The sequence below is a fragment of the Manihot esculenta genome, chromosome 13 (genome assembly GCF_001659605.2).
Source record: "Manihot esculenta cultivar AM560-2 chromosome 13, M.esculenta_v8, whole genome shotgun sequence".
In the NCBI taxonomy this organism is placed as follows: domain Eukaryota; kingdom Viridiplantae; phylum Streptophyta; class Magnoliopsida; order Malpighiales; family Euphorbiaceae; genus Manihot; species Manihot esculenta.
The window spans coordinates 35892044-35904912 of NC_035173.2; the positions used below are offsets into that span (position 1 = coordinate 35892044).

General features: G+C 33.8%; 3 protein-coding genes across 6 annotated transcripts; 2 read left to right on the forward strand and 1 right to left on the reverse strand.

Moving 5' to 3' along the window:
• Positions 1-334: 334 nt before the first annotated feature.
• LOC110630214 (probable serine/threonine-protein kinase At1g54610) lies at positions 335-5974 on the reverse strand. 2 transcript variants are annotated; one of them, XM_043949882.1, is made up of 8 exons: positions 4965-5974; positions 3878-4162; positions 3424-3741; positions 2657-2884; positions 2196-2293; positions 1662-1755; positions 918-1385; positions 335-759 (listed from the first exon to the last, which is right to left on the reverse strand). In XM_043949882.1, the coding sequence occupies exons 1-8, from the start codon at positions 5442-5444 to the stop codon at positions 592-594; spliced, it is 2139 nt and encodes a 712-aa protein (XP_043805817.1). In that variant the 5' UTR covers positions 5445-5974; the 3' UTR covers positions 335-591. The 2 variants fall into 2 exon arrangements, with proteins under 2 accessions (XP_043805817.1, XP_043805818.1); XM_043949883.1 differs by having other exon boundaries at positions 3878-4187; positions 4965-5103.
• A 1020-nt stretch (positions 5975-6994) lies between these two features.
• Positions 6995-11580, forward strand: LOC110629998. Of its 2 annotated transcripts, XR_006348127.1 has the most exons (2): positions 6995-8345; positions 11446-11580. XR_006348127.1 is itself a non-coding variant. In XM_021777273.2 (1 exon), exon 1 carries the CDS (start codon positions 7673-7675, stop codon positions 8105-8107), a length of 435 nt encoding a protein of 144 aa, XP_021632965.1. In that variant the 5' UTR covers positions 6995-7672; the 3' UTR covers positions 8108-8915. The 2 variants fall into 2 exon arrangements, 1 of the variants encoding a protein (XP_021632965.1); XM_021777273.2 differs by lacking the exon at positions 11446-11580 and having other exon boundaries at positions 6995-8915.
• LOC122721452 lies at positions 9637-11580 on the forward strand. Of its 2 annotated transcripts, XM_043949173.1 has the most exons (3): positions 9637-10583; positions 10687-10821; positions 11446-11580. In XM_043949173.1, exon 1 carries the CDS (start codon positions 9896-9898, stop codon positions 10397-10399), a length of 504 nt encoding a protein of 167 aa, XP_043805108.1. In that variant the 5' UTR covers positions 9637-9895; the 3' UTR covers positions 10400-10583; positions 10687-10821; positions 11446-11580. The 2 variants fall into 2 exon arrangements, with proteins under 2 accessions (XP_043805108.1, XP_043805109.1); XM_043949174.1 differs by lacking the exon at positions 11446-11580 and having other exon boundaries at positions 10687-10935.
• Positions 11581-12869: the final 1289 nt, after the last annotated feature.

Below are 12869 nucleotides of genomic sequence, written 5' to 3' on the forward strand. Positions count from 1 at the left end.
TAAATTAGAAAATAAATCTTTTTTTTATATATATATAAGGAAGAAAATAGATGCATGAAAGGAAGTTTTTATAAATTATATCATGATTTTATATAAAAATTTGATGTGGAGCCCTCAATAAAATAAAATAAAATAATTCTTTTTTTTATTAAAAAAATTGTGTATGTGAGAAGTTTATTGATTTGTTTGGCGTATGTAAAAATAATATGAAACCGTCATTTATGCCAAGAGTCTTACATGGAGCTGGATAAATTATGATAAATTTTTCACTAAAATTTTCGTCAATATCATCATTACCAACTCCTCAAAGATTTTATACGATCTTTCTTAAAGGTGGTCTCAAAATCAACCTTGATTCAATTTTTCTATTTGTTGTATAGAAATTTAAAAGAGATCTATTACTAAGGCATTCACTGTTTGATGATGTATATATACTAAAATAAATATTTTAAAAACACTTGGTTGTAAAGAAAAATGCACCCTCTGTACACTGAGCCATGAGGTGATTAGCCATCCCAATGGTCAAGCAGCTTCCTTGTGAAGAGGAGCCAAGGTTTCATGCTGAGAGATGTATGTCAAATTCTAAGTTGATTACTTCCCTTGGATAGTCATTTTGCTCTGTTTTGTCTTGTCCAGTCGTCGTCGAGCATGTTCTTGAATCCTACGATCATGATCTTTGAGCATTTGCTCCACATTGTTTGATGGAACAAGCAACGGACCAGAGAGATAAATCTTGCTTCCCCTCGGCCCCCGACCATACTGGCAGAGAAACATGAACAAAATTTTATGATCATAAGGTTAAAGAAACCACAGAAATGCATTGCTGCAAGCTCAAAGAATATTGGAGATCAACAAAATGAGGTTAGTCATGCATATGCAGCAGGAATGATTCTCGAGGACAGCGTCGAGAAACTTACCAGACTTGCTTCCCGGGATTTTTCGCCATCTGCCTGGGGAGAATCTGCAGCCTTGCGCACTTGAAGTTTTTGATTCTGCTTTGATGTGGGCTCTAATCCATTTGATGATCCTTGAAACCCACCAACCGATTTCACTGCTTCTGGCTGTGAAGTACTAGGCCTTCCCTGCCGACCATCAGGCAATGACGTTCTAGCTGCTACTAAACCGGATATTGTTGATAGGTTGGTTCTGGTTGACAACACAGTACTAGGATTATTACCATCCTTTCCGGCCTTTGTCCAGCCTGTCCCCTGGACCAATGGGCCAGAGTGCGAAACTTTCTTATGTTGATTCTCTGGGAAATCTCTTCTCCCTTCTTTTGCAGCTTGAGTTTGTTTAGAAGGATCAACCAGAAAACCAGAAACAGTTTGCCCCTTGTGAGAGTTGAATACTTCACCTCTGCTATTTGCATTTGGATGTCGTCTTTCCTGTTAATATAAAGCAAAATGTCATTTCTTGAAAAGAACTTAAGAAGTGAAAAGGCCTTCAAATGAAACAAAGAATTAAAGAGAGAGAAGCAAATATGAAATAAGATATGAAGAAAAACTAGCATACTCCTTATACATGAACATAATCCATGATTATGTTGCAAATTTTAAAGAATATTGATAACTAGAACATTGCACCTTTGTTTAACCAGGATCTGGACCCATGATAAAACCAACATACAAAACTTTTTTTTTTTTTGTTTTTTTGCGATTTACCTGCATCAATGTTGCTATTCTGGGATTCGCATTTGATGCTAGAGCAGCACTAGATTCATGTGGTCCATTCCCCTTGAGTCCAATTGCTCCTTGCCTATTAAAATTAATGAACATGTTAAAACAGTACGTGCCACTTTTCCCATAGAAAGTAAATCTCCCTATGAAGCAACTAGAATTGTGTAGCACTCAATGAGGAACTTCATTACCACTCAAAAAAGAACCAACTAAAGCATATAATCAAATGCAAAATGTTTTATTGCAGACTAAGAAAACCAGCGAAATAAAACAAAAATAGTATTTCATGGAACATATGAATTCCAGTTCTTCGATATTTCTCCACTCCCGGTTTTGATTGTACTATTGTGCAAAATACAGCAGCAAATTCACTCCCCATTTTCCGTGTCTTATCATGCCACAAGACAGAACATAATTCATTCTAGTTATGGATCAAATCTATATGCTAATTTTCCACTCCAATAAATATAAAAATGAATGTTGACTGTTAAGAAATGAAAACCAACCAAAAAGATTTACCTTCTAGCTTCATCCCGCAATTTAGCATCAATTTCTTTGCTGGGAGGATATTTGGGCAAACTTGAAGGATCGCAAGCAAATGGTTTTGATCTGAAGAACTGTTTTAGAGAGAGAGAGGTCAATAAACAAAATCCCACAGAATGAGGAAATGTACAAGTAGTTATTCATTCAAACATCAGAAAGCAAGTTAGGAAATTAATACTTACGAGAATGATTAAAAACTAAACAATAGAGATCATCTTTTTTTTTTTGTCCCTAAAGGATTACATAGGGAAGAGCAGCTCAGAGATTAAATTGACAACTAAAGGTGAGCAAGTTAAGTGTCAGTGATGTGGCTTTGTTCAAAAGACACAGTCTCAATCTCTATCTTTGATAAAAGAAGAAAAGCTATTGGGAAGGGCCAAAAGAAAGTGAAGTCTCAAGAGATATTCATTGAAATCTAAATATTAAGTTGCGCATACCTTGTCCCTAAGAGCAAAAGCTGCAGTTCCACGGTTGGCTGGATCCATGGAAAGCAAGGTCTCCATGAGTCCAAGTGCAGGAGTGGGTAAGTCTTTAAATGTTTCTGCAACACATCGTCTGTATGGTCGTTGAGGCTTGATTACAGATGAATGAGGTAACTTCAAATTTCTCCAATAATCCTCAGAGGGTGAACCACAGAGCTTAAAAATCTTATGCAGTTGCTCCACCTACATGACAAGACAATTTAAATTATGGTTAACATACTGGATTTTGCCCAAAATTTATAGCATTTCATGATATAGAACATAATAAATAAGCACACTGGCCAAGCATGTAATTTATAATTTCTTGGAACAAAACCATCGTTAACATTTAAACAAGGCCTGGAACCAGCATAGGGGCATATCAGGCTCCCATGTGAACTGTGAACAGAAGTAGGTTCATTGTGAAAAAAAAAAAAATTCTGGTAACTGCATTTTGAAAATTCATAGACTCATTATTGGATCTCTCTTATGAATTATGATAACAAATGAAAAAAGTTTAAGCAATGAACAAACCCATCTTACATTTACATAACTCTAGATTTTTTTATAGAAACCACTATCCACACTTCTATTTATTCTGTTTGTTTTCTTACGTGTTGAAGGCAGCAATATTATTTGCAATTATTAGAATTTTCCTTGGAATTCACTGCATAATAACAATTACATCCTACTGGTTGTAAACAACATCAATAAAAAAGAAAACAGAATCATAAACAAGATACCTCAGTTCTTCCAGGCAAAATAGGTTTGCCAGCGTACAGTTCGCCAAGAATGCAACCAGTGCTCCATAAATCTATAGCAACTCCATAGCGAGTGGCTCCAAGTAAAAGTTCTGGAGCTCTATACCAAAGGGTCACCACACGGCTTGTCAACTGAGCACTACTTTTAGGATCAAAGAAACTTGCTAAACCAAAATCCGCAATTTTCAAGATTCCTTTGTCATCAATAAGAAGATTTGAACCCTTAATATCACGATGCAGAACGCCGTGATTATGGCAATGATCAAGTCCACTTAATAGTTGCTGCATGTAGCATTTGATCTAACAGAAAAAAGAGTACAGACATAAGTATTTAAGATACATATGCTTATCAACCAAATAAGGTTTGCATTCAGATATATATCTGATTCACATTCATACAGAAGCCAGAGAGAAATATAAAACATGACAAGAGTACCTGTGGTTCTGTGAACTTAATGCCAGGAAGCGATGCAAGTCCAGTAAGATCATGTTCCATGTACTCGAAGACGAGGTACAAACTGGAAGATGTCTGAGATGTTATCAAGCCTTCCAATTTAATTATATTGGGATGATCCAGCCTACGCAAAATATGAATTTCACGGGCCATGAATTTGACACTATCTGGATCACTATTATCAAACCGAACCTTTTTTATAGCTACAATTTTATCATTAGTGACATCACGGGCCTTGTAAACATTGCTGTAAGTTCCTTGGCCAATCTGCAAGAATAAGATGCCCGTCATACTGACATCAAAGACAAAAAGCAAGGAAATCAATACAAATATGTACAGGCATAAATGACAGAAGAAAGTTGCTCCCCATCCCCACCTCCAAAGTGTGGAATTTCACAAAATGTTAGCTCCAATGTGGAATAAATTTTAATACTGAAAATTTACTGCCAATCTCTATGATAAAGAGGTCCAAAGGCGCCGGCATACATGGAATATAGATGCATCATATTATGAATTTCATGCTTAAATATTATGCAGGTATTTGTGCAAGATTAACATTAGGCATATCATAAATAGCTCATTGCTGAGCATTGAGCATTCACAAAATCCTTTTTTGGAAGTGATGATGTAAGAGCATATGTTCCAGCCCTTTTACCTGTTAAATTCTAAAATATTCTAAACATGTGTAAGTGTTCAAATTATTATAGTTTTATTATTGAAAGAGAGAGAGAGAGGGAGAGAGGAGCAGAAAACAAACATTGCCACTGAATATTCAAAATGATGTACTTAAAAAATTCATTTGTACGCTCCTAACTCAAGTTGGATAACTTTCAAATAGCTCAAAGAGGCCGACAGAAGAAAAAACAAAAGAAGGAAGCAGACAGCAACAAAATCCTAATTACATAATGACACCTATCTGAAAAAACGCAAGAATTTTTATTTATTATCACAAACTATTAAAAGAATCTGAATAGCAGATCTATTTGATAAGCCAGAAAGATAGATATACAACAGTAATCACATATTGAAGTATACATAAATTAGGCATCAGTTAAAGAAGGGAACGTACTCTATCTAATTTCTCAAATGTATTCGCACGCCGCGGCACCCATCCCCTGATGGCTTCTCCTGCTGCTGAGGCAAGCCAAGATGGCCATCCTACCGCAATCTGCTCTGCTTCCAAACTCTTTGGCACCCTTCCCCAACCCGGATGACTACAAACTGAAACATCACGCTTCTCTGTCTTATTTATTTCAATCTGAGGATGACTTATAACAGCAACTTCACAATTCTCTACATTCTTTCTCTCGATCTGATTCTCTATTTGCTTTTTCTCTATCTGATCATCATATAAAACATTCGAACCATTTGTTTTCTTATCAATTAGCATAACCTTCACTTCTCCGCTATCTGATTTAGACTTTGATCGAATCCCATCATCTCTTCTCGATGAATTAACATGAGCAACACGCCTATCCAATGACCCTTTACGCGATTGCCTCTCTTTTGGGCTGTTTGTTCTACTATCCTTAGAGGAAATGCAACCCATTTTGCTGCACTAAGAAAACAAAATCCCAAAAAGAATCCTATGTATCTGATCTTCCCTTCAAAATCAAAACTCAATAACAAAAGTTAAAACATAAGCTCAATCAGAATTCCTCCTGCCACCTCCACTGACATAAACCATAAACTTAACCAGTTTATAAACACCCAGAAGAGCAAATACTCCAAATTGAAGACCTTGAATGGAACTCTTTGAAAATTTGACTATAAGGACCACAAATTCAAAGTCACCACCCAGTACCCAAGTTTCAATTACGAATAAACTAATAGTAATCAAAATTAAAAAACGAAAAGACCCATTACAAATTAATGGATGACAAATACCTTGAAACCTCTACGAATTGAAATTGAGAAATAGAGAGATGATTACCAGGAAAGAGCGGATTTTTTTTTTTTGGTGGGGTTCGGTTTAATTGGCTGTTTAACGCGTTAACACTAACACGGTACGAGGATATTCCCCCCCACACACATATATATATAAATTACGTATAGACGGCTTTAGCCGGCTGTGCTTAGTCAAAAGAATCGACCCTCTGAGCTTCTAAAAAAAAAAAAAGTTGATCTTTTTCCTATTCTGTGAAGACGTAGAAATGGGGGAATTGCAAGAGAGGGTGAAGCAGTTAAAAGCCGATTTTGGGTTCAAAAGGTAAATCCAGTCTACGTTGTTGTTGGTTCGTTTGTTTGTTTGTCTTTTGAACGCTACATTTAACGGATCTGATTTTGACACATACGAGCTCCAGCCATGTCCTTTCCTTCTTTTTTTTTTTTTTTTGGTTCGATATTTAGTTTTTAACTGTACTTTTATTTTAATCTTCAAAATATAAAAATATAATTAATTGTTACTGTCAAGACTCTATGGTTCACCTAATTCACTCACTATTAAATTGTAGAATAATGAAATTTCTTTAAAAATTTAAATTATTTATGGAATAAATATATTATACATAAAATTTAAATTGTCTGATAACAATTTAAATAGTAATTAGATGAGTGAGATTTTTCCATATTTGAAATATATTATGCTTATTTATATTAAAAAAAAACTTCTTATGAAATAAAAAAATTTAGAAATATTTTATAAAAAAAGTTTAAGTAATCATTATAATGAAAAAAAATAAATTATAAAACTCACATGCATTTTTTCACTTCTGCAAATAATAAAATATTTAAAAATTTTACTATTAATAAATATTAATATAAATTCTTGCTATTGAAAAACAAATATAAATATAAATATAAATTTTTAATCACATTTATTTAAAGCTAGACCTATCTAATAATTATAATAAGTGGATAATTAATATATAACATTTAACATAAAATTTATTAAAAATTTAAATTAATACAAGTAAAACTTGAATTCTTCTTCTTACTTATTAAAACTTTATTTGAAACAGTTAAATATTTAATTTAATAATAAATATATTTAAATAAATTTAAAAAATATCGTACGTTAAAAAAATATTTTCTAGAATATAAATCACAAATTTATCGATTTTAATATTTTAAAATTTTAAAATATGATAAAAATAATTAATCGCATTATTATAATCCCTATTATTTGAGGGAGCAATGGAGCGAGAATAACGTTTTTTGGAGCGCTAACAGTGCTTCCATGCCATACCAATAAGCAGACAAAATCACAAAGCAAAGCGCCAAATCCAACTGCCATAGCTCAGCACACATCTCAATAAACCCGCCATTTTGTTCTCACGGCTCCCTCGGTGATTGCTTCCGATTCCAGATCAGTCTTTCTCTGCACCTGCATTGAAATTCTCAATCTCACATCAAATCTCAACACAAGAATTCCACTATAAATCCATTCAATTTTATGGCCTTTGCAGGACGATAATCAGTCTTTCAACTGTTCATTAAAGGGTTCGTTTTTCTTATTCTTTGATCATTCTCTTCTGGGTTTTCTCTGTTTGTTTCCATTTTTTGACTCCTGTTTATGAGATAAAGTTTTTATCCGGTTTATTTTCGAGGAAATTTCATCTGGGTTTAGTGTTTCTAGGTGTGCTGTTGGTGGAATGATCTGTTTAATTATCAATATCTAGTCATTGACCAATCTTGATTATCAATTACTTGAGTTTTTAAGGTTTAATTCATCATGGGTTCTTTGGGTTTATGCTGTTTTGGTGTTCTTATGATGAATCTCTCCATATATAAGCAAGATAGAAACAGCTGAACGAGGTTTGCCTATAGTTTGTACTGATGGCTTCCTCTATGTTTACTATGATCTGCATTCTGCATTCTACAGTTGCAATATTCTGTGGGTCATCAATAATGTTCTATCTTAAGGAAATCTCTGTTCTTGGTCATGGCATTGAGACAGCTCAAAAGCTTTTAGGTTCAACTCCGCATGACCAATTACTGATCCAAATATCCAATTCCTTTGCCGGTTTGCTTCTGTTTGTAATTGGGTTTTTAGTCTTCATGGTAGCATTTGTGAAGGATAAAGAGTTTCAAAGCTTTTTTGCTAAAGGGTGTGTGCTTCTCCATGTATCAATGGCTCTTTGGAGGTTTTACTTTGAGAGGAGGCTTGAGGATTTGGCTTGCCATTGGCCAAAGCAGGTGATTGGAGATCTTCTGCTGTCACTTTCTTGGGTTTTCTTTCTGGTGTATACTTGGAGAGAAAAGTATGATTAGTCTTAAAGAAGAGGTGAAACTAAATCATCTGGAGCAACTTTGGATTTTGTGCAATTTCAGAGCTGTCATTGATTAACGTAAATGTGGATCACAGTTTTTAAGTTCAATCGGAATTGAATTGATGGACATTATTCTCAGTTGCTTTCAAGGAATATTTCTATGTGGGAAATTTAGCTGATTGCCACCGGAGATTTTTCCATCCAAATCTGCTGTTGATTACTGCTACGGATCATTTATGGTAAGAAATTATGGGGATTTCTTGTTAAAGAGTTTTGTTTCAAAATCCCTTTTAAGAGATTGAGAATCTTAATTGTAATTTACAATAATTTGAAATTTTGGAAACAGAGCTTGAGCTCATGTGAGCCTTAGAATTTGGCTTGCATAGTTGAAATGCATTAAAAATAATGTATGAATGTGGAATAATGGATTAGCCTGGCTATTTTCATTATCATTTATACAATTTCATGTAAAATGTTGTATAAAGAGAGACCATTTAGGATGTGCAGGTACAGAAAAATTGCCTTTCTGCTAAACTTAGCATGAAATGATGAAAATAGTACAACATCTAATGCCTGTTATCTATAACAAAATTGAAGTTGCATGTTGCAGTTTGCTGTTCTTGGGTATTAATTGTTAAAAGTATCATGAAAGTCTTCAACTGCTAAATATGCATTCAAAGGTTTAGCTCATTAGCTGACTGGAACTTCTGAACTACTGGCATTAAGTGATGAAGTGTCCCAATTGAATTCCATTGGTAATTTGTTGGTGCTATTATTACTTCTGGGAAGAAGAAGAAGAAGAAGAAGAAGAAGAAAACTGTGGTTTTGCTTGTCAAAGTTGCTTAGGAAGAAAAGATTTTTCCAGGTTAAATTTTTTACTCAAAGTGGTAAGCCATATTAATAATGAATTATTGGTTCAAATTCTTTATGTTTTTTCAATTTAGTTGACTTGTTCACCATCCTCAGAATGTTCAAACTAATATCTAACAACCTACATGATCCATTCTGGTCTAACAGAATACATTTCTAGAAGCATAAATATATATATATTCCTTTTCAATTGCTACTAATCTCCCCTTTAATTAGGTTAAAATAGACCGTTTTCCATTGATAATGAAAGATTCACGAAGAGAACAAAAAAAAAAAAAAACAAAATTTGATTATTTTAATTATACCACTTGAAAATTTTCCAACACGCTTTCGAGAGTTAGACACTAAATCCATATGTTTATAATATATACTATTTAAAACAATTTTTAAACACTGTTTTAGTTTAATTTTCAAATTTTAAAAAGTTATTCGTTTAATAATGCCACTAGAAAAATTTTTAAATTTTTTTTAAGTAGCTTAATGTGATAAACTATAAATATCATAAGTAACAATGTGACTTGTCATTTTTTTAAACGTTTTTTAAGAGATTAGGCAGCTTAATTTTATAAAAACAAAATTTTAATTCCAATTATCACATATATACACATTTGTAGATATTTGAATAATGGTTGGAATGCAAAAAAACAAAAAAAAAGCAAGTCTTGTTCATTTAATTTGCTAATGTCTCCACGAGCTTCCACTGCAAGTGCTTTTGACTGTAGACGGTAGTAATAATTCTGTCGGCTTTACCTTTGTCGCCCGACACAGTTGGTACTCGGGAATTAACGAAATCAACCCAAAACCCAGAAATCAATTAAGAAGCAACGAAAGAGAGAGAAAGTTTTAGAGACAAAGTCCAAGCGTAAATGGAGAAAAATCAAATCTTTGTTTGAAGGGTATTTAGTGATACAACAGGAACATGGAAAATCAAGAAGATGAAGCTTCAACAACACAACAGCCATCCTCAACATATTATCTATTCTTAACAATTATGAGCAAAAGGAGAACATGGGTATGTCTTTTTGTGTTAGTATATGCAATCCTCTTATCAACCTCATGGAATTTTCTAAAATCTGTACTTTCTTGGTACAAAGAGCAAAGCCAAGTCACTACTGCAGCTTCTTATGGGTGGCCTGCGTTGTATGCGTCTGTTCTTTTAGGGGCTGTTTTTGGATTCCTTTCAATGGTTGCAGCTCTTGCAGTGGCTGTGCCAGCCACCTTGGTAATATGGATCACAGTTCTGGTCTTGTTGACTTTCTTTGGAAAGCCAAGGAGGGCATTGGTGATTGAGGGAAGAAAGATCACTAGAGAAATTGTTGGGTGTGTGTTAAAGATTTTGTTAAAGGAAGGGAATGTTGTGGCTGCTGTTTGTGCTGTTCTAGGCTACTTTGCTCTGGTTAGAAGGAATTATGAAGGCAATTGATGGGTTTCTTGTTTTAATTAGCTGGGTTAGTTGCTTAGGGCAGTTGGGAAAGAAAGTGTTTGATGATTTTCTCTTTGTTTTGTGGGGCTTGAACTAGGAATAAGAACTGGGGAAGCTAAAGGGGTGTGTAAACAGTATTACTAATCTACTGTAATATGTTCATTCTAATCAAGTTGATGAGCAGGTTTTTTTTTTTATTCTTTTATTAATGTTTATCACTTTCTACAAGTTTTCTTTAATTTTTTTTTTCTCCATATTATTGTACAAATTGTCAGGATTGTATGCAGATGGGCCTGCTTGAAGCTGTCAGGACTGAGGACCATATGCTTGCTTGATGTGGAAGCTAAAGGAGAGGACACACTGCTGCAATGGATCCTTTGTGGCAGTGTCCATAAGCTTCTTGTGACCTGCCAGGGAGCAAGGTGAGCAACAAATAACATATGACTCAAGTCTTTTCGTTTTTTTCCAAAGATTAACCGTGCACAAAAGGACCGCAACTTTTGGATCAAATTAAAATTATGACAAGCTCATATATAAAACTACACACCCATCCATCGCCGATGTACCCCATAGGCTGATCACAAGTTATTTGGGAACATAAGAAATTGCAGTTCATGAATGTTGTGACTTTTGCCATTCCAAAAGCTCTTGGTTAATAGAAAAAAGAAACTTTTGGGTAAATGGATAACCATGTACAATTATTTAGAGAAAATAAAACACGCCTAAAATATGCATATATGGAGTGATATAGCCATTTTGCCATCCAGTGAAATCAAAGAAGCCTGTGCAAATTGAGTTACTTTGATTTGAAGTGAACAAAAGGTGGGTTTCTGAGTATCAACATCCTATCACCATCTTTGAAAAAGCAATGGAAGAGACAGATTTTCTGTAAAGGAACAGAGTCAAAGATGCAAAATGTTTAAAATTAGCTTTATTTTGATCTTGTTCATGACTACTGCTATCACTTTAGGCTGCATAAGTTTGCCTATCTTCATCACTTGCAGCTGTATTAACAAGCTTATGTGTCACCATTTTTATGTGGATAGGTAAGCCGGATGGGGCCTGGGATTCGAACCTTTCATTAGCCGCTTTAACGGTCAACTATAAGCACATATAATCACTCATCTTCTAACCAATGCAACAAGATGCAGAATACTTTCAAATTGAAGCTTAATAACAAGGTAAGAATGCAGAGAACTTAGAAATTTAAGGGAGCAAAGAGGAAAAAGCCTAACCAGCTGGCCCAGGCCAATATGTTTATAATTTGAAATTGGACTATTTTGAATTTTTTACAGTTCATCAACATCGACAAGAATGTTATAAAATATCTTTTTAGAGTTAAATTAAATTCATTTTATCACTATCTTTATGTATTATATTGATAAAATGGTTGTCTTAGTACAGACAAGAGATGCAGACGAGACCATTTTATTAATTTACTTGTAACATTGGTGGGTTCAATGGATTTCGTTTCACGTTATCCACTAACTAGTGTCGGTGACTTCTCTCATGAAATTTGAAACTGTTCTTAATAGCCGTATTTAGGAATAGTAAGTCACCTAGAATTAGGCAAGAAACACATGAGAGTGTCGGAGTTAAACGTAGACCATAAATATCAACAGTTAATTTGCTGTTTGAACGAAATCAAACTATCGGTTTGAATATTGATTCAGGTTCGAGTTTATTAAGATACAACTACAGCAGCCGCAGTATTCGGTTTTAAGCTAAAATTCAAACTTGAAAAAACCATTGACCGGTTCTAATCTTGAGTTCGACGGTTCAACTGCAGACCCAATAGCTGCTCTTGCTGAAGGGTGGTTTCATATGCTCAATGCCTAGAGCTAAAGGGATAATTAGGGTGAACAGTGAGCCAAAGTGCAATGAAATCTAGGCCGCAGAGAATTGGACAAAACGACATTTGTCGTTATCGTGAGGTTACGGAGCCATGCCATGTTTGGCATTTTGAAAAATGAAAAAGAGAAGATAAGAAGAGAAGGAAAGTGAAATACGATGCTGCTTTTGTAAGTGGGAAAAACATATTCCCAATACCGTTTGTATGCAAAATAATTTGCATTTTTTGAAAAATATTTTTCAATAAATAATTTATTTAATTCTTTAATAGCTCTTATTTCATATTTGCATATTAAAATTTATGTTTTGTGCTTATAATTAATTGACTTTAAATAAAGTTTTTTTTTTTAAATATTCAAATGAGATGTAAAAGCCTAGTGAAATGAGTTATCATTATAATGAGAAATGAAACACTAATGCAATTGACTTGTCAACTATAAAAATGAATATTTCAGAATTTATAGATATAGATACTCGAATTTAAGATTTTATATACTTTTAATTTCTTAGCAGTAGAGTAAGATTAATAATTTTAATTAAGAATAAGCACTCCGTTGATTCATTTTGAAATTAAATTGGACCGAATAAATTAAAAATTAAAAAATTAATATTTATAAAA